Raw genomic sequence first — 19460 nt, 5'->3', positions numbered from 1 at the left:
CCCAAATTAAACTGCCTGCTACTCAGGCCCAGAAGCTAGGATATGCATATAATTGGTAGATTTGAATAGACACTGAATAGACACAAACACTCTAAAGCTTGTAAAACTGTTAAAATAATGTCTGTGAGTATAACAGAACTGAAATGGCAGGCGAAACCCCTAGGACAAACCATCCCCCCCAAAAAATATTTCATCCTACCACTGATTTCAATGGCTGACACTTTTATAATAGGGCGAAATCGTGCCCGATTGCAGTTCCTAGGGCTTCCACTAGATGTCAACAGTCTTTAGGAAGGGTTTCAGGCTGGTTTTTGGAAAAATGAGCCAGAAATTGTAGTTATTCTAGGTGGCTCCCATTTCGGCTGTAGTGTTTCCAAGCGTGTGAATGAGAGCGGGCTCTCTGGTATTTTTCTCCAGTAAAGACAATAACGATTCTCCGTCTTAAATTTTATCGTTTATTTGCGTATTAGGGGACCTATTTTTTTATTATAAATGCTGATTTACTTGTTTGGATAAGTTTATTGGTAACGTTTGGGATTCATTTTGTATGCATTTTGAAGGAGGGAAACTGAGTGGATTATTGACTGAAGCGCGCCAGCTAAACTGAGTTTTTATGGATATAAAGAAGGACATTATTGAACAAAAGGACCATTTGTAACTGGGACCTTTTGGAGTGCCAACAGAAGAAGATCTTCAAGGGTAAGGCATATATTACAGTGAGGGGAAAAAGTACTTGATCCCCTGCTGATTTTGTACGTTTTCCCACTGACAAAGAAATGATCAGTCTATAATTTTAATGGTAGGTTTATTTGAACAGTGAGAGACAGAATAACAACAAAAAAATCCAGAAAAACGCATGGCAAAAATGTTATAAATTGATTAGCATTTTAATCGGAAATCGGAAATTGTCGAAATGGGAGCGTCCCACTAATCCGCAAGAAGTTAAGCAGTTGAAAAATGTTATTACTCCAACCACGTGAGTGACAAACATATTCATTTTCGTCAAAAACAACCTTGTATCGAAGGAGTGCCTTGGATTTGAGGACCTGCACATGCGCAGTTTGGCGCTAGATGACCGTTCGACCCGATGATGCGTTCTACGCATAGTTGCGGTGATGAGGTCAATTGAACTCGACCAAAACAATGGAATTGCCATGGAAACACGTGGGGGAAAGAGCTGTGGGGGGGAAAGATCCTGAGTCTCCTCATTGCCCCCCAGCATAATTAGACGACATTTAGGCTATTGTTTATATGTGTATTTCACACTATGTTGCGGTACAAATCAGAGTATAATGATTGTATGGGGATGTCAACCCTAACACATGTTCTTGTCATCGTTACCAATCAACTGAATTACAGTTAAAAACGTATTTGATTACAGCCACCGATTTCGGTATGCTAGCTGTGCTAACCAGCTTATGTGAACGGGAGTTAGCATTTAGCAGTCCCTTCTTAACCTGAATAGAGACAGCTTCTACATGTTATGCAACAAAAACAGCCAAACATATCCAAATCGGACTTACAGTGCATTCAGAAAGAATTCAGAACCCTGCCCTTTTTCCACATTTTGTTACGCAACAGATTTATTCTAAAATGGATTAAATCAAATGTTTTCCTCATCAATCTACACACAATAACCCATCATGACAATGCGAAAACAGTTGGGTGTTCTTTGCACATTTTTTAAACTAAAACAGAAATACCTTATTAACATAAGTATTCAGACCCTTTACTATGAGACTCAAAAATGAGCTCAGATGCATCCTGTTTCCATTGATCATCCTTGAGATGTTTCTACAACTTGATTGGAGTCCACCTGTGGTAAATTCAATAGATTGGACATGATTTGGAAAGGCACACAGCGGTCTATATAAGGTCCCACTGTTGACAGTGCATATCAGAGCAAAAACCAAGACATGAGATCGAAGGAATTGTCCATAGAGCTCCGAGACAGGATTGTGTCGAGGCCCAGACCTGGGGAAGGGTACCAAAAAACATTTATGCAGCATTGAAGGTTCTTCCATTCTTAAAATGGAAGAAGTTTGGAACCACCAAGACACTTCCTAGAGCTGGCCGCCCGACCAAACTGAGCAATCGGGGGAGAAGGGCCTTGGTCAGGGAGGTGACGATGGTCACTCTGACAGAGCTCCAGAGTTCCTCTGTGGAGATGGGAGAACCTTCCAGAAGGACAACCAGCACTTCACCAATCAGGCCTTTATGGTAGAGTGGCCAGATAGAAGCCACTCCTCAATAAAAGGCACTCCTCAGTAAAAGGCACATGACAGCCTGCTTGTAGTTTGCCAAAAGGCACCTAAAGGACTCTTAGACCATGAGAAAGAAAATTCTCAGGCCTGATGAAACCAAGATTGAACTCTTTGGCCTGAATGCCAAGTGTCACATCTGGAGGAAACCTGGCACCATTCCTACGGTGAAGCATGGTGGTTGCAGCATTATGCTGTGGGGATGTTCATCAGCGGCAGGAAGACTAATCGGGATCGAGGGAAAGATGAACCGAGCAAAGTACAGAGAGATCTTTGATGAAAACTTGCTCCAGAGCATTCAGGACCTCAGACTGGGGTGAAGGTTCACCTTCCAACAGGGCAACAACCCTAAGCACACTGCCAAGACAACGCAGGATTGGCTTCGGTTCAAGTCTCTGAATGTCCTTGAGTGGCCCAGCCAGAGCCCAGACTTGAACCCAATCAAACATCTCTGGAAAGACCTGAAAATAGCTGTGCAGCGATGCTCTCCATCTAACTCGACAGAGCTCCATACTGCCCCAAACCTGTAGCGTCATAACCAAGAAGACTCGAGGCTTTAATCGCTGGTAAAAGAGCTTCAACAAAGTACTGAGTAAAGGGTCTGAATACTTATGTAAATGTGATATTTCCATTTTTTATTTTTAATGAATTTGCAAACATTTCTACAAACCTGCTTTTGCTTTTGTATTTTGGGATATTGTGTGTAGATTGATGAGGGGAAAAAAACTATCTAATCAATTTTAGAATAAAGCTGTAACTGTCACGGCCATCGTAGTGAGTAGACCAAAATGCAGCGGGTACGTGAATGCTCATAATACTTTTTATTAGAACATTTACACAAAACGAATGACAGCTAAACAGTATTGCAGGCTATACACAGCAGTGCAAAACCAACTTCCCACAAAAGACAGGTGGAAAAAAGGGCTACCTAAGTATGGCTCCCAATCAGCAACAACGATGTACAGCTGCTGTTCCTGATTGAGAGCCATACCAGGCCAACACAAAGAAATACACAACATAGAAAAAACATAGAAATACAAAAACATAGAACCATACCCCAAAACCCCGATAACACAAAACAAACACACCCCTGCCACGCCCTGACCAAACTACAATAACAAATAACCCCTTATACTGGTCAGGACGTGACAGTAACGTAACAAAATGTGGAAAAAGTCACAAATGTGGAAAACGTCACGGGGGTCTGAATACTTTCCAAATATAATTAATTATGTTTAGCTGAGTGGAAAATGTAGGCTTTGATGAAGGTAATTGCTTAATGCTTAATTAATTAGTGCTGGGTATGTTCTGATGGGAGGAGCTTCCCCTACAAAAGGAGCCTCTCTTTCAGATCAAGGGGGGAACCATTTTGGTTTGTTTTTAAGCTGTCTCCATAATGTATACTTTGGATGGCTGTTGTTTTTCTTCCGGATTCACTATATAAATAAACACCCTTGCAGAGAAGTACTTTTGCGGCTCCGCCATCATTTTATTTGATAGAGGTTAGGTTTTTCAGTTTAGCCTTCTGGCCTACTCTACGTGACAAAGGGTATGGTTATATTTGTCTCACAAATAGATTTAGTCTCCGGACTCTAGCAATACTTTTGGATTCAGAGACCCACCTTTCTTTGCCAAGGTTTGTAAATCCCTTCATAAGATCATCAAGAACAATAGAAAAAAACAACACATGATTTTGCAACTCACTTTCATATTGCATTTACAGGGTAATTTTTTTTATATAGAAATATACATGATATGATATACATTGTTAATTGATCGTTCACTTGTTTCTCACAATCAAAGTGGCAATGCCTTTAACATCCCTTATTCTGTCTGCATCAAAGTCGACCATCAGTTTTCTCAGGCCTGCTCGGGTGGGCTTGAAGGACAACTTGACCTTGACCTCTTGACCTGGTCCAATGTCATCTCTGTAGGAGAAAAGAAATCGTTTCACTACAAGCACACATTGTTCTTTCAACTCAGTCTTGCTCTGTTCCACTAAGGGTTAAAATACTAATGGAGGTCTCCTGCTGTGTTCAATGAGGCCATGTCAAACATGTCACGCTATACTGAACAAAAATATAAACGCAACATGGAAAGTGTTGGTCCCATGTTTCATGAGCTGAAATAAAAGATCCCAGCATTTTTCCATATGCACAAAAAGCTTATTTCTCTCCAATTTTGGGCACAAATTTGTTTACATACCTGTCAGTGCACATTTGGCCTTTGCCAAGATAATCTACCTGACAGGTGTGGAATATCAAAAAGCTGATTAAACATCAGGATCATTACACAGGTGCGCCTTGTGCTGGGGGACAATAAAAGGCACTAAAATGTGCAGTTTTGTCACACAACACAATGCCACAGAGGCCTCAAGTTTTGATGTAGGGTGCAATTGGCATGCTGACTGCAGGAATGTCCACCAGAGCTGTTGCCAGAGAATTGAATGCTCATTTCTCTACCATAAACTGCCTCTGTCTTTTTAGAGAATTTGGCAGTACTTCCAACCAGCCTCACAACCACAGACCATGTGTAACCACGCCAGCCCAGGACCTCCACATCCGGCTCCATCACCTGTGTGATCGACTGAGACCAGCCACCTGGACAGCTGATGAAACGGAGGAGTGTTTCTGTCTGTAATAAAGCAGTTTTGTGGGTAAAAACAAATTCTGATTGGCTGGGCCTGGCTCCCAAGTGGGTGGGCCTCTGTCCTCCCAAGCCACCCATGGCTGTGCCCCTGCCCAATCATGTGAAGTCCAGAGATTAGGGCCTAATGAATTTATTTCAATTGACTGATTTCTTTAATTGAACTGTAACAGTAAAATCGTTTAAATTGTTGCATGTTGCGTTTATATTTTTGTTCAGTGTATTTTAACACTGAACCAAAAACCAGCTCATTCAGAAACATTGTCTGGTAATAGAAACTTTTTGTAGCCATATATTTCTGGGAAAGACCACACAAATTGTTTAACATTCAGGTCTGCTGGAATTTTAAACTCGATTAGCTGCCAGAAATTGCAGTTGTGGCTATGTGCTGCTTAGGCTTGGCTGATATACTGTACCTTTAATACCGTATGCCGGGGTATTTCAAAATACAGATGGTATGATTTTCAATACTCCCCTGAAAAAGTGTTTATTGGGTTGGGGGAAACTGATACGCCACTGCTTATAAATTAAGTATGACTATAAGAAATCTAAGATGTGTCAAATAAATTATTCATCTCAGGGCTCCAGCTATGCATTTGGTTTGCTAACTGGCTAGATATGTGGCTAGATGTCAAAATCAAGCTTCTTGTTTACAGCAGAGACATTCAATCCCCTCCTGGATCAAGATCCCTGCTGCCTAAATTTGTATTTTTTTGTGTGTTTTTTTTAATACAGCCCCTTGTGTGCATGCACATTGAGTAATACCATGGCTGGAACAATGAGCCAGGTATTTTACTGGATGTATAAATGTGAAGCATCCGGTTGGTGTTTCCACTCATTACCAAATATGGTGATGAGAGGAAGCCCAGTGGCCGGCAGTGGGAGAAGATGGAGCGAGATGGATTTTTGCCGACATTCTGCACATTTTCTCATCTATAAAACATTTGATCTCCATACAGTTTTCTGTTTCCAAAACTAAAATCTGTAACAAACCGTGAGGACTGCATTTTGTAGACTTTACCCTTTGCCAATGTTTAAAAATAGTTTAGAAGGAGTTTAGAAGTATTTCACACGAATTGAGTATTTCACACGCGCGTTTCACAGAGAGCGAATAAATGCTAGAACACACCAATAGGATCTCACTAGCTCATGCTTGGCTCTGCCCACCTTGTTTGTTCGGCCCACTATGATTAAGTTCTGGTCTGTCTTGGGTTATTTATAAAAAATCTTTGGTTATACCGTATACCCCAGTATGGTACAGAAACGATATGACTGCCCAACCCTAATGCTTCTATAAAAATGTGGATTTTTTTTTTCCTTCACACTTGAGCTACATGAGATGACCAAAAAATTAGGTAGGCTAGGTCTATCCAGGAAGTGTGATGTTTTGTCAAAGAATGTTAAATTCAACCAGATGGCCGGCAGAGAAATTATCCTGTGTTTAGTCTGAGGGCATATGTTTACACTGGCAGCTCTTTTTGAGGTTATGTGTGGTAACATTTGGCCTGTGGTCCTGGAGAGCCACGCTGGGCGGGGTTAGTCGTCTTTGGCCTATGATGAGGAGGATATGTCAGGCTCTCTCTTTGTCTTTTTAAGGGAGGTGGAGCGAGAGAAAAGCAGATCTTGTTATTTTTACTCCTGCAATGTGGTCAGACTATGTCCTTGCTGAGGAATTTACAGTGGCAGCCAAGAGCTCTCTGAGATGCTATCCCTCTCTAAATCTTCAGCTGCTGCACAGGGTGCGAGATCTTTAAAGAGCCCTGGGTTTGAAAGAGTTTCAGGTCTACATACATTCTCTCATTGCTGAAAAAGCGTATACAAATTCAATGAAGATTGGATCTCCTCTCTCACATACAACACACAGAGATACTTACGGTGCTTGGATCTCCCGCGCTGCTGTCAGACCTGCCCCCTCCACAGTAAACACGCCCCCTCTGAGGGTAATAGGCAATGGATTGGTGAAACTGATGTGGGCAATCAATTTCCGAGATACAACTGCATCTCCCACTACCTGGAGAAAGAACATGGACAGTGCAGGCATCATCAGAAATTATCATTTCAGTATCAAACAACCTTAAATCAATTACTATAAACCACTGTTTGCACTTGAATATATCCATTCTCATGACCAGTAGTACTCAATTTAAGCATTGCTTCACCAGAGCCATTTCCCGTTCCAGATAGTACCTTGACATGGAGCTGAGGCATGCTCAGTTGGATGTTGACCTCTTGTAAGACGACTTCGGGCTGGCCGCTGACCTGGAGTAGTGCTGTGACCCTGATCAGGTTATGCTCAGACACACATGCCCCGTAGTGATCATACCGTAGCCGCAGCACTTCCTTATGAGCTTTGAGAATAATAGGGATGAGAGGAGAAAGTATGTTATTGTATTGTTTCACACCTTTTCCATGGTATAGTTTTGCATTGTTTACTCGGTTCCTAAACATACAAGAACACCAGGGGTCAGACTGACCCAGTGCCAGTAAAAAACAAATCAAACACAGGGTCTCACACTAGTTCAAAGTTTTCAGTCATGATTCTTGATTCCTCTCGCCTATTGCACAATGATAAACTTCACGAAAACGTTTGATTGTGTGATGGCAGTTGAGGCCCACCTTTCTGGGCTGGCACAGTCAGGCTGGCAGTCTTCCTATGGCACTCCCCCCGGTGGAGGCTGTTGTAGGTGACAGCGTTGGACGTCACAGTCAGCTGGGCTGGGGTGTCCTCCCCACCCACGTTGTGCACCTCCACTATCACATCAAAGTCTGTCCCCAGGATGGCCTGGGCGTGTTTGATCTTCAGCTCCAGCTGCCCTGGTGCTCCATTCGGCTGCGTTACCCGCCGTCCTGCCTTCTCATACACCTCACGCTCCTTCACTGAACCTGGTAGAAAGGAAGGAGGATGTCATACTGTTAAATTAACGGTGTGTTCGTGTGGTATGTGTCCAAAGTTACACCCTTCTCTTGGGGGTATTTGTAGTGTGTAACAGTCTACTTACTGTACTCTTTAGGTTCTCTTCCCATCTGTGCTAGTATTTGTGCAGGTGTGAACATTACAGTATGTTTGTTTAAAGGAAGGAAGTGAATACCTTCGGGGTATTTGTAATGTTTAGTGATGTCCTCTCTGTAGTCTCCGTACACACTCTTGGTGCTGATGTTTTGGCCCACTGTATTCTGGTTGAGGGAAACTTGTGAGCGTTGGCCATCTGGGTAGACTATCCAGGTGACCAGGTCTGCGTTCACCTCAGAGAACACGAAGGCTGCATCATACTTCATCCCCACATCACCATCCCTCACTGCCTTCACTGGACAGGGCCCACAACAGTACACCCCTGAGAAGGAGGAGATAGGGATGAGGGCAAGAAAAACAGCTTTACAGAAAAAACATGTATGAAATGTAACTTCCTGTAGTAGCCCAACCATAAAAAATAGCTTTAAAGGGGCTTAGTAAACCAAGACTGGTCATGAATATGAAGTGGGACCGTACCATCACTCCTCTCCTGTGGGGTGGGATCCAGAGCCTGCCACCCATCATAGCCTTTAGGAAGATCCTCCCTGTCCATCCAGGACTCCACCCAGCAATGGTAGTTCCTACACACACACACACACACACATACAGTGCTGATTCTGCATAATTCTAAGCTGATATCTAGAAATGAAAGCAACATGAAAACTATGGAAGTGTAGGTTGTGAGCCTTACCAGATCATGTCCTTCCTGCTTTCAGATACACTCTCCAGCTGCTCATCGTACAGATAGTCCACATTCAGGTTGCCATCAGTGTCATGGGCAGAGGAGTAGTTTGTAACTGGGCGAGTGGGTATGCCCAGACAGCGAAGAACTGTGTGATGGGTGAGAGAAAGTAACCAATCAGCAAACAGCATATAGTCTGTTTATAGCCTAATATAGTGTAGCTGAATGAAATATTTGATAGTGCAAATATAGAACCAGAGAGTGTTAGGAAATTAGCTGAGAGAGAGCCAAAGAGAGAGAGCCATCTTGTGTCAATGTGTTGTCTCCTATGTTTTTATTTTATTTTTATTTCACCTTTATTTAACCAGGTAGGCCAGTTGAGAACAAGTTCTCATTTACAACTGCGACCTGGCCAAGATAAAGCAAAGCATTGCGACACAAACAACAACACAGAGTTACACATGGAATAAACAAACGTACAGTCAATAACACAATATAAAGAAAATCTATATACAGTGTGTGCAAATGAGGTAAGATTAGGAAGGAAAGGCAATAAATAGGCCGTAGTGGCGAAGTAATTACAATTTAGCAATTAAACACTGGAGTGATAGATATGCAGAAGATGAATGTGGAAGTAGATATACTGGGGTGCAAAGAAGCAAAATAAATAAATAAATAACAGTATGGGGATGAGGTAGTTGGATGGGCTATTCATAGATGGGCTATGTACAGGTGCAGTGATCTGTGAGCTGCTCTGACAGCTGATGCTTAAAGTTAGTGAGGGAGATATGAGTCTCCAGCTTCAGTGATTTTTGCAATTCGTTCCAGTCATTGGCAGCAGAGAACTGGAAGGAAAGGTGGCCAAAGGGGGAATAGGCTTTGGGGGTGACCAGTGAAATATACCTGCTGGAGCGGGTGCTGCTATGGTGACCAGTGAGCTGAGATAAGGCGGAGCTTTACCTAGCAAAGACTTATAGATGACCTGGAGCCAGTGGGTTTGGCAACGAATATGAAGCGAGGGCCAGCCAACGAGAGCATACAGGTCGCAGTGGTGGGTAGTATATGGGGCTTTGGCGACAAAACAGATGGCACTGTGATAGACTGCATCCAATTTGCTGAGTAGTGTTGGAGGCTATTTTATAAATGACATCGCCGAAGTCAAGGATCGGTAGGATAATCAGTTTTACGAGAGTATGTTTGGCAGCATGAGTGAAGGATCCTTTGTTGGAAAATAGGAAGCCGATTCTAGATTTAATTTTGGATTGGTGATGCTTAATGTGAGTCTGGAAGGAGAGTTTACAGTCTAACCAGACACCTAGCTATTTGTAATTGTCCACATATGTGTCTCTCACCTGTACAGGCTACGCCTGAGAACACCCAGCACTGTCCGTAGCGCACCCTCTGTGCCCCGGCCTCACTCCAGCGCCTGAGGATGGGCACACTGCCAGTCCAACGTGTGGGCGGCACCCCGTCATCGTACTTCCCGTCCCAACGCCCCGACACCACGCCACGGTCATCATTAGCGTTCACCTGCACAGGTGTAGAGTAGGTAGGTTAATTACTGTGAGATTATAACTATTCCCAATGTGTAGAAATAATGAAGTTATAGGGTGAACCTTACCATGGCAGTAATTGTCCTGCTCACGTACACTGGGTCTGCTCGGTTGGCTGTGTCCATCTCTGGGTTTGTCAGTGCAGCAGGTGAATTGTCCAGGATTTCAAAACAGATGTCCACCACATCTTGTTCAAACTATGAAAAATGACATGAGGGATTATACGTAAAAATATTATGAGAATGCATTAAGTGAGCTCATGATGATATAGATACAAATCTCAAACCAGTGTTAAAATACATACATAGAATTGTTGAGTGTGACTGTGACTCTATGTACTTTCTCCTCACTAGATGTAGACAATAAGCCATGCAGGTTGTTTGTCTGTCTCTTTCTCAATTTCTATGTGACTATGTCTCTGTCTCTCTCAGATGAGACAAACCCATGTTTGAGTGGTTGGCATTTTCACACATCCAGTGTAAAAATGTCTTACATCCACCAAAGACATTTCCTCTGCCAGCTGGTGCATGGTGTCTCCAAACGACACCAAGCTGTGACAATTCACACAGGCCACCATCAAGCCTTCAGACTTGACAGAAACCACTAGCTGCCAACACCCACCCACATGCCCCGTTGTTTATCTTTCAGTTTGGAACCGCCTCAGCTAGAACTGTGATTCAGGCTGCACATCACTGAGATCTGGTTCTCATTGGATCGATGGGTTGATAATGGGATCAACAGGTTTGGGCTCTCTATTCTGTCTCAGCTGTGTTGGCTGTCTGTCCTTCAGAAGTGCTGTATGTTTGCTACCTGTCCAAAGTTCCAGGGTAGTGAGGAAATCTGGTCCCAGGAACCCTGGTAAAGGAGGCCATTTTCATTCAGGATGTACTCCTCTAGCAGCTCCTCATCAGGGAGGTACACAGAGTCAGCTGGGAGGGAGAAAAACAAAGACCCAGAGAAGAGTGAGGCATTCTTATTGTAGTGATATCACACAACTGACAACTTTCATATAAGCAATCTGTTCCACTAATTTCATATTTTTCTATATGTTGTTATAATTTCATGTTCGGCTCAAATGTATTTCAAAGTAATTACAGGGACGGACACAAATACGCAACTGAAGACAGTATCTTCCCTGAGCCCTCCACCTTACCAAAAGAGCATATAAAACAGGACTCGGTGCAGTGCCACAACACTGAGCACTTTCAATATTTCTTTACTGATTCAACTAGTGTGTGTGTGCATGTGCACGCAGCGCATGCATGTGAGCTCACCTTTGCACCAGGGGTTGAAGAGCAGGTAGAACGTGTCTGGTGTTGTCTTCTCCAGGATGTGTCCGTCAGGGGAGAGGAGCAGCACTGTCACACTGTAGAGTCCCACAGGGGCGTCTGCTGGGCTGTGGATCGTCAGCAGCACCTCACTCTGAGCCCCCTGCTGGCGGAACCACCACTTGTCACTGCCAGCACGGGCATCCAACACCTTCACAACCACCTCACCCTCCTTACCTAAACACACAAACAAAACCACACATATACTGTCAGTCAAGGCTGTTTTACCAGACCATTTTATTTTTATATCTGTCAATCATAACTAACTCCTCCTCCCACTGTGCAGTAGTATCCACTCTATTGCTGACTTAAGCTTATGGTCCTTGTCCTTGAGTTGCTTACCTAGATGCAAGATCATGGCTAGTTTGTGTTTAGGGGGCAGGGTTGTGAAGCACTGCAAGGCAAGGGAGAAGGGCTGCCCCCTACGAACCAGCAGCCTTTCCACGTCCATCTCCTCTGTACGATGGGCATGGCTGTTCACCTGGCAACGCAGGTCCATCCCCATGAATACACCTGGAACACAATGAAAGAAAAAGCATAGGGTTCAGTCACTTCTAATAAAAACCTATTCTACTGTATAGTTACAAATAATGAGTTCAAAAGGATGTCTTAGGGGGTAACCAGACCACACCTGTACTATTACTCTTGTAGATATTCATATTTCTAGAGAGATCTCTAGTTTAGTCATATCAATCATAATGGTCCCATGTTGTACAGGTCAAACCACAGAAAGGTCAGGCAAGTCATCTATTTGAGCCTGACTATCAGTGTGAGTCATAAAGTCAAGGACCCCACTTCATATTTATAGAAGCTACTGTAGGTAGACAACTCCACTCAAGCATGTGGCACTGTGTGAAAACATTAACATTGCTGTTTTGATATTAAAGGGTTATGACAATGATTGCCAGAAATGTATGTTAATACTATATTGTAACAGTAGCGCGGGAGAAAGCTTTTTTTAAAGAACAGAGGTGAATAATAACAAAGTTTGATGCTTTTTGCAGATATACTTTATAAACCATCAAGTAATAAGTAAGTATAGACCTGGTTTGCCAGGTCAGATTGGCACAAAAGAGACCAATCTAAGCCATCAAACTGAAGTCATCCTCCAGCCATTCCTGAGGTTAGACACACTTGTGTGCCATATACTATGATCACACACAGAGACACAGACAGAGACAGACCAACTTTCATTTTTGACAAGGAGAAACACAGATCTACTGTATATTCTGTTTAAATTTAGAAATGTACACATTTGAGAATAAACTTTGTCAGATAACACCTCTGCTCCATCCTCATATTTGTATGATTAGCGCGTGTGAGCCTGTTGGTCTCATGCTCTCCTGGTATGCATTGCTTAAATTAGAATGAGTGACCTTAGCACACTGCTGTGAATTCCTCCGGCAGCACATTTTTCACAGATATAGAAATTGCTTGGAATATTTGTCTCCTCTACTTCGGAGGGCACTACCAATGGTTTAAAAAAATATGTGAAATAATGCTAAATCCCTTACCGTTTTGGTCGGCCATTCTCCACTCTTTGTGGTGAATAACTCCTCTGTGAATCTTCTCTTCTCTGCCGTGTAACCTCCTTTTATGATACGTTTGACTCCTCTTTTGTCTTTTCACACAGTCCTGAAGGTGTATGCATCACTTTTCTACCCGTCTCCACCAGGACCCAGTATTTATACTGGAGAGGAATGGCTCTGTCCTAGTGCTCCAATACACATGTTCACCCATACACACCTCCCGTTCACTGTTCTCCCTGACCTCTGACATCACACTCTGTGGAGATCCAGAACAGAGGTGTACCCACAATCTGTGGGTGCATGTGTGTGTACGTGCGTGATTGGATGCGTGCCCATGCGTGTGTGTGTGTGTGTACAAGCTTGAATTGGGAAGCACAAGCTCTGCCTACTTCAATATTTTACTTCCACTGAAAAAAGCATGAGAGCCCAAATATTTACTATAGTTTGTGTCAGCCGTGTGCGGGAACCTTTTTCTCCCACTGTGATCTAAGCTCAGACACTGTGTTCTTTGTTAAGCGGATAAAGGGTTCAGGGCATAGGGCACACTTTTACTAATCCAACAGTTTTCCAGTAAATGTTTTGCATCATATACAATTTTGCATATATGGCCACTTTTTTTCTTTCTGTATAAAGCCTGAAAGTCACCAATTACAAAATATACAAGTTGAATAAGTTTACAGCATGATATACTTGAGAAGGAAAATAAGATTTTGTTCAGCTGAATTGCAGTCCAGGACATTGACTGGAGCTATTTTTCCTGGCACATGGTAAAGCAAAATAATCAAACCCAAGCTGGATTTAAATAAAAAGTTAAACATCCATTTAAACAAATGTTTAACATCAACTATAGGACATCGATTACACATCCAATACAGTGAAAGCTGGGGCTCCTGAGTGGCTCAGCGGTGTAAAGCACTGCATCTCAGTGCTAGAGGCACCACTACAGACCCTAATTCAGTTCCAGGCTGTATCACAACTGGCTGTGATTGAGTGTCCCATAGGGTGAGGCACAATTGGCCCAGTGTTGTCCAGGTTATGGTTTGGCTGGGGTAGGCTGTCATTGTAAAAAAATGATTTGTTCTTAACTGACTTGCTTAGTTAAATAAAAAGCTGAAAGTGTATTTCTACTGAAATTATGTGAAAAGTGGGAAGGGTATTTCTACTAAAATACATTGTGTTGAAATATCATAACGGTGATCTTTTTACTTATCCATATGATGTCTCTATGTCCCAAAGTTAAAGAATAATAGTAAAAGCAAGAAGGGATATTTTTATACTGGAACGCATGGTGTTGAAATATCATCTCATATATCATCTGTCATTCAATGTCATGTCATGAGGGTCAACGCTCCAAGTTCAAGTCATTATTAAATTTGTGAGACTCAACTTAAGTCCAAGTCATAGGATTCAAGTCCACCATTCTATTACTAATATACAATATAGTAAAAAAATATAATAGAGTACTTTTTGAGTGTGTACATGCTCACTATCAGTTGTACTTATTAGGCTGTGTGAAGATACAATTTATGAGTAATGGAATGGTGAGTGTGTAAGAGGTATGTGTGTTTGCCAGCCAGACCGTGTGTCAGGAAGTCATATTCCAATAATGGAGTAAGGAGACACACTACAAGATAAACAATATGAGGGAAATTTCTTCATCACCATGACAGCACTGAGCCCCTTTGCTACAGTGTGTGACATATTTGGTTAATTCTCAGTGACTATAAATAAGAAATGAGGCCTATGGAATTGTGTGAGTGGAAAGTGGAGGGAACAATAACATCTCTAACAATAACATCTCTAATCACTCTGATGGCAGCAGATTCTCACTGTGCTGTTACATGCTTGGGTGGTGCTTGCTTTTGCTGACACACAGAAGCCCCTCTGTCCTGCTGACAAAGGGGGCAAACAATCCGGTGATCACTCTGCCCCACCCAAAAGAGAGAGATAAGTGTGTTAGACATTGAACTGAGGAATGCTGTGACAGTAAGATTTCGGGAAAATGGGGTGTCTACTGCTCACAGAACTTCATCCACATATCACCTAGGTAATGATGACAGTTGACCAGTATGACCAGTCACACACCACTACTATGTGACTCCCTTCTTGGGAGGTCAGAGAGGATATGAAAACAACATGGCAGGCTGTAAAGGTCAAGTCTGGTTTATAGTGATATACAGTCAGTGAGTGGATAAGCCAAGTTTTAATAACAGAGCGGGAGTATTTTTGGAGCATAGCCCATCCTACCTTAGGAAGCATTGCTGCTGTAGGCTGGTTGTGTAGACACACAGGGCAGGGACAACCCAGATCGAGTGATTCCCTGAAATTACACCCCAGGTGAGTCATGAATCCCCTCTTTCACTACAACAGTAACACTGAAGTAAGGACAGCGAGTCAGACACCTCTGTCAACATGTACACAGACTATGAATAAGAGATTTAAAGTTGTCTGTGGTCCTCAGGAGGTCTTGTTCTTGCTCCTTCCTTCCCCAAGTACGCAGCCGTGGCACTTGGTGTGTAGACATCTCCATCAACACAGGCGGAGTGCGTGCAGTGATGCCAGGAGGAGGTCATATCAGGAGACAGAATTATCTGCCTAGAGTTTGAAACCACATGCTAACGTTAGCTAGCTGCTAGGAATTATGCATGATAGCTAGCTGCTCATTTGCTTGCTTGCTCGCAGATAAACTTCCTTGTTTCATGACTTATTCAGTTGTTATTCGCCGTACTATTATCACTAACTATATTTTCAACCGTCTGATTAGATCAGTTGTTATTCGCCGTACTATTACCACGAACTATATTTTCAACCGTCTGATTAGATCAGTTGTTATTCGCCGTACTATTACCACGAACTATATTTTCAACCGTCTGATTAGATCAGTTGTTATTCGCCGTACTATTATCACTAACTATCTTTTCAACTGTCTTATTAGACAAGCGCTAGTCCGAAGTCTGTGTTCATAAGTGTTATAATTTTCTGACAAGTGAACGTCAGGATGGCCGAGCGGTCTAAGGCGCTGCGTTCAGGTCGCAGTCTCCCCTGGAGGCGTGGGTTCGAATCCCACTTCTGACATTCCTTTTAGGAAAGGAAATGTAATTGTCTTGTTGTAGGTATCAGGAAAGATACTGTTAACTAACCAGAAGTGAATCTACACCCACTAGTTACATGTGGTAGTAGGTTATTTGTTATTTTGTCTCAACGTTAGATTTGGCCCTATGTGCGCGTGACAGTATTCGAGATTGTTGACACACATTCGTAGACTGTTACAAATTCATAGAAAGTAAAATGACGGCGGTGATGTGAAAGTTACGGCACAGTGCTCATGTTGGCACTCTTTTTTAGATTTAGTCTAGTCTTAGTCATTTTGACTAAAATATCATTAAGTCTTAGTCACATTTTTGTCATTTGAATAATGATTAAGTCTAGTTACTGTCAAAATGATGAAAACAGTAGGCCATTTTAGTCAACTAAATTACCTTTCATTTTAGTCACATCACGTTTGTATTGCCTCATTAACCTAGTAAACATGAATCACTGACTTCCATGTGCGTAAACATATATAGCTTTGTCCTTCCAACATATTTTTCTGCATAACATCCTATTCTCTTCCCAACAGCAGAAATATGACAAACGTATATAAGAAACACTTATCTGACCATGTAAATTCCTAATTCAGTCTGAACTGGCTAGATATTGCTCATTACATACAAAGCAAACATACACACACAAGTGGAGAGAGAGAGAGTAATGTTTACTGTTCATTTTTTATTGTTTATCCTCTCTAGGGTAGGGGGCAGTATTTGCACGGCCGGATAAAAAACGTACCCGATTTAATCTGGTTATTACTACTGCCCAGAAACTAGAATATGCATATAATTGTTTGATTTGGATAGAAAACACCCTAAAGTTTCTAAAACTGTTTGAATGGTGTCTGTGAGTATAACAGAACTCATATGGCAGGCAAAAACCTGAGAAGATTCCTTACAGGAAGTGCCCTCTCTGACCATTTCTTGGCCTTCTACACTCTCTTTATTGAAAACTGAGGATCTCTGCTGTAACGTGACACTTTCTACGGCTCCCATAGGCTCTCAGAAGGCGGCAGAACGTTGAATGATGACTTTGCAGGCCATGGCTGAAAAACAGTAGCGCATTTGGTAAGTGGTCGATCAGAGAACAATGAGACTGGGACGCGCGTGCACGAGAAGAGTCCATTTTAGATTTTTAGTCTTTGAACGAAAACAGGGTTTCCCGGTCGGAATATTATCGCTTTTTTACGAGAAAAATTGCATAAAAATTGATTTTGAACAGCGGTTGACATGCTTCGAAGTACGGTAATGGAATATTTAGAATTGTTTTGTCATGAAACGCGCCGGGCGCGTCACCCTTCAGATAGTGTCTTGAACGCACGAACAAAACAGAGGATATTTGAACTTAACTATGGATTATTTTGAACCAAACCAACATTTGTTATTGAAGTAGAAGTCCTGGGAGTGCATTCTGACGAAGAACACCAAAGGTAATCCAATTTTTCTTATAGTAAATCTGAGTTTGGTGAGTGCCAAACTTGGTGGGTGTCAAAATAGCTAGCCCGTGATGGCGAGCTATCTACTCAGAATATTGCAAAATGTGCTTTTGCCGAAAAGCTATTTTAAAATCGGACATAGCGATTGCATAAAGGAGTTCTGTATCTATAATTCTTAAAATAATTGTTATGCTTTTTGTGAACGTTTATCGTGAGTAATTTAGTAAATTCACCGGAAGTTTGCGGTGGGTATGCTAGTTCTGAACGTCACATGCTAATGTAAAAAGCTGTTTTTTGATATAAATATGAACTTGATTGAACAAAACATGCATGTATTGTATAACATAATGTCCTAGGAGTGTCATCTGATGAAGATCATCAAAGGTTAGTGCTGCATTTAGCTGTGGTTTGGGTTTATGTGACATTATATGCTAGTTTGAAAAATGGGTGTCTGATTATTTCTGGCTGGGTACTCTGCTGACATAATCTAATGTTTTGCTTTCGTTGTAAAGCCTTTTTGAAATCGGACAGTGTGGTTAGATTAACGAGAGTCTTGTCTTTAAAATGGTGTAAAATAGTCATATGTTTGAGAAATTGAAGTAATAGCATTTCTAAGGTATTTGAATATCGCGCCACGGGATTCCACTGGCTGTTGAGTAGGTGGGACGATTTCGTCCCACATACCCTAGAGAGGTTATTTCACTTTTGCTTATTATCTATACTGCTCAAAAAAATTAAGGGAACACTTAAACAACACAATGTAACTCCAAGTCAATCACACTTCTGTGAAATCAAACTGTCCACTTAGGAAGCAACACTGATTGACAATAAATTTCACATGCTGTTGTGCAAATGGAATAGACAACAGGTGGAAATTATAGGCAATTAGCAAGACACCCCCAATAAAGGAGTGGTTCTGCAGGTGGTAACCACAGACCACTTCTCAGTTCCTATGCTTCCTGGCTGATGTTTTGGTCACTTTTGAATGCTGGCGGTGCTTTCACTCTAGTGGTAGCATGAGACGGAGTCTACAACCCACACAAGTGGCTCAGGTAGTGCAGCTCATCCAGGATGGCACATCAATGCGAGCTGTGTCAAGAAGGTTTGCTGTGTCTGTCAGCGTAGTGTCCAGAGCATGGAGGCGCTACCAGGAGACAGGCCAGTACATCAGGAGACGTGGAGGAGGCCGTAGGAGGGCAACAACCCAGCAGCAGGACCGCCTTTGTGCAAGGAGGAGCAGGAGGAGCACTGCCAGAGCCCTGCAAAATGACCTCCAGCAGGCCACAAATGTGCATGTGTCTGCTCAAACGGTCAGAAACAGACTCCATGAGGGTGGTATGAGGGCCCGACATCCATAGGTGGGGGTTGTGCTTACAGCCCAACACCGTGCAGGACGTTTGGCATTTGCCAGAGAACACCAAGAATGGCAAATTCGCCACTGGCGCCCTGTGCTATTCACAGATGAAAGCAGGTTCACACTGAGCACGTGACAGACGTGACAGAGTCTGGAGACGCAGTGGAGAACGTTCTGCTGCCTGCAACATCCTCCAGCATGACCGGTTTGGCGGTGGGTCAGTCATCGTGTGGGGTGGCATTTCTTTGGGGGGCCGCACAGCCCTCCATGTGCTCGCCAGAGGTAGCCTGACTGCCATTAGGTACCGAGATGAGATCCTCAGACCCCTTGTGAGACCATATGCTGGTGCGGTTGGCCCTGGGTTCCTCCTAATGCAAGACAATGCTAGACCTCATGTGGCTGGAGTGTGTCATCAGTTCCTGCAAGAGGAAGGCATTGATGCTATGGACTGGCCCGCCCGTTCCCCAGACCTGAATCCAATTGAGCACATCTGGGACATCATGTCTCGCTCCATCCACCAACGCCACGTTGCACCACAGACTGTCCAGGAGTTGGCGGATGCTTTAGTCCAG

General features: G+C 42.8%; 1 protein-coding gene and 1 non-coding gene across 2 annotated transcripts; one reads left to right on the top strand and one right to left on the bottom strand.

Annotated features, from left to right (window-relative positions):
* Positions 1-3059: 3059 nt before the first annotated feature.
* On the bottom strand, positions 3060-14016 carry LOC106573712 (protein-glutamine gamma-glutamyltransferase 2-like). The gene is made up of 13 exons (XM_014149013.2): positions 12995-14016; positions 11823-11993; positions 11427-11657; positions 10963-11081; positions 10221-10349; positions 9952-10129; positions 8609-8747; positions 8395-8498; positions 7997-8239; positions 7524-7790; positions 7095-7255; positions 6782-6918; positions 3060-4189 (listed from the first exon to the last, which is right to left on the bottom strand). The coding sequence occupies exons 1-13, from the start codon at positions 13008-13010 to the stop codon at positions 4042-4044; spliced, it is 2043 nt and encodes a 680-aa protein (XP_014004488.1). The 5' UTR covers positions 13011-14016; the 3' UTR covers positions 3060-4041.
* A 1985-nt stretch (positions 14017-16001) lies between these two features.
* On the top strand, positions 16002-16084 carry trnal-cag (transfer RNA leucine (anticodon CAG)). Its single transcript has one exon. It is a non-coding gene; the product is annotated as a tRNA-Leu (tRNA).
* The last annotated feature ends 3376 nt before the right edge of the window (positions 16085-19460 follow it).

The sequence above is a fragment of the Salmo salar genome, chromosome ssa16 (genome assembly GCF_905237065.1).
Source record: "Salmo salar chromosome ssa16, Ssal_v3.1, whole genome shotgun sequence".
NCBI lineage: Eukaryota > Metazoa > Chordata > Actinopteri > Salmoniformes > Salmonidae > Salmo > Salmo salar.
Note: the sequence above shows the minus strand (reverse complement) of the source record. Positions and strands in the feature narration are given on the sequence as shown.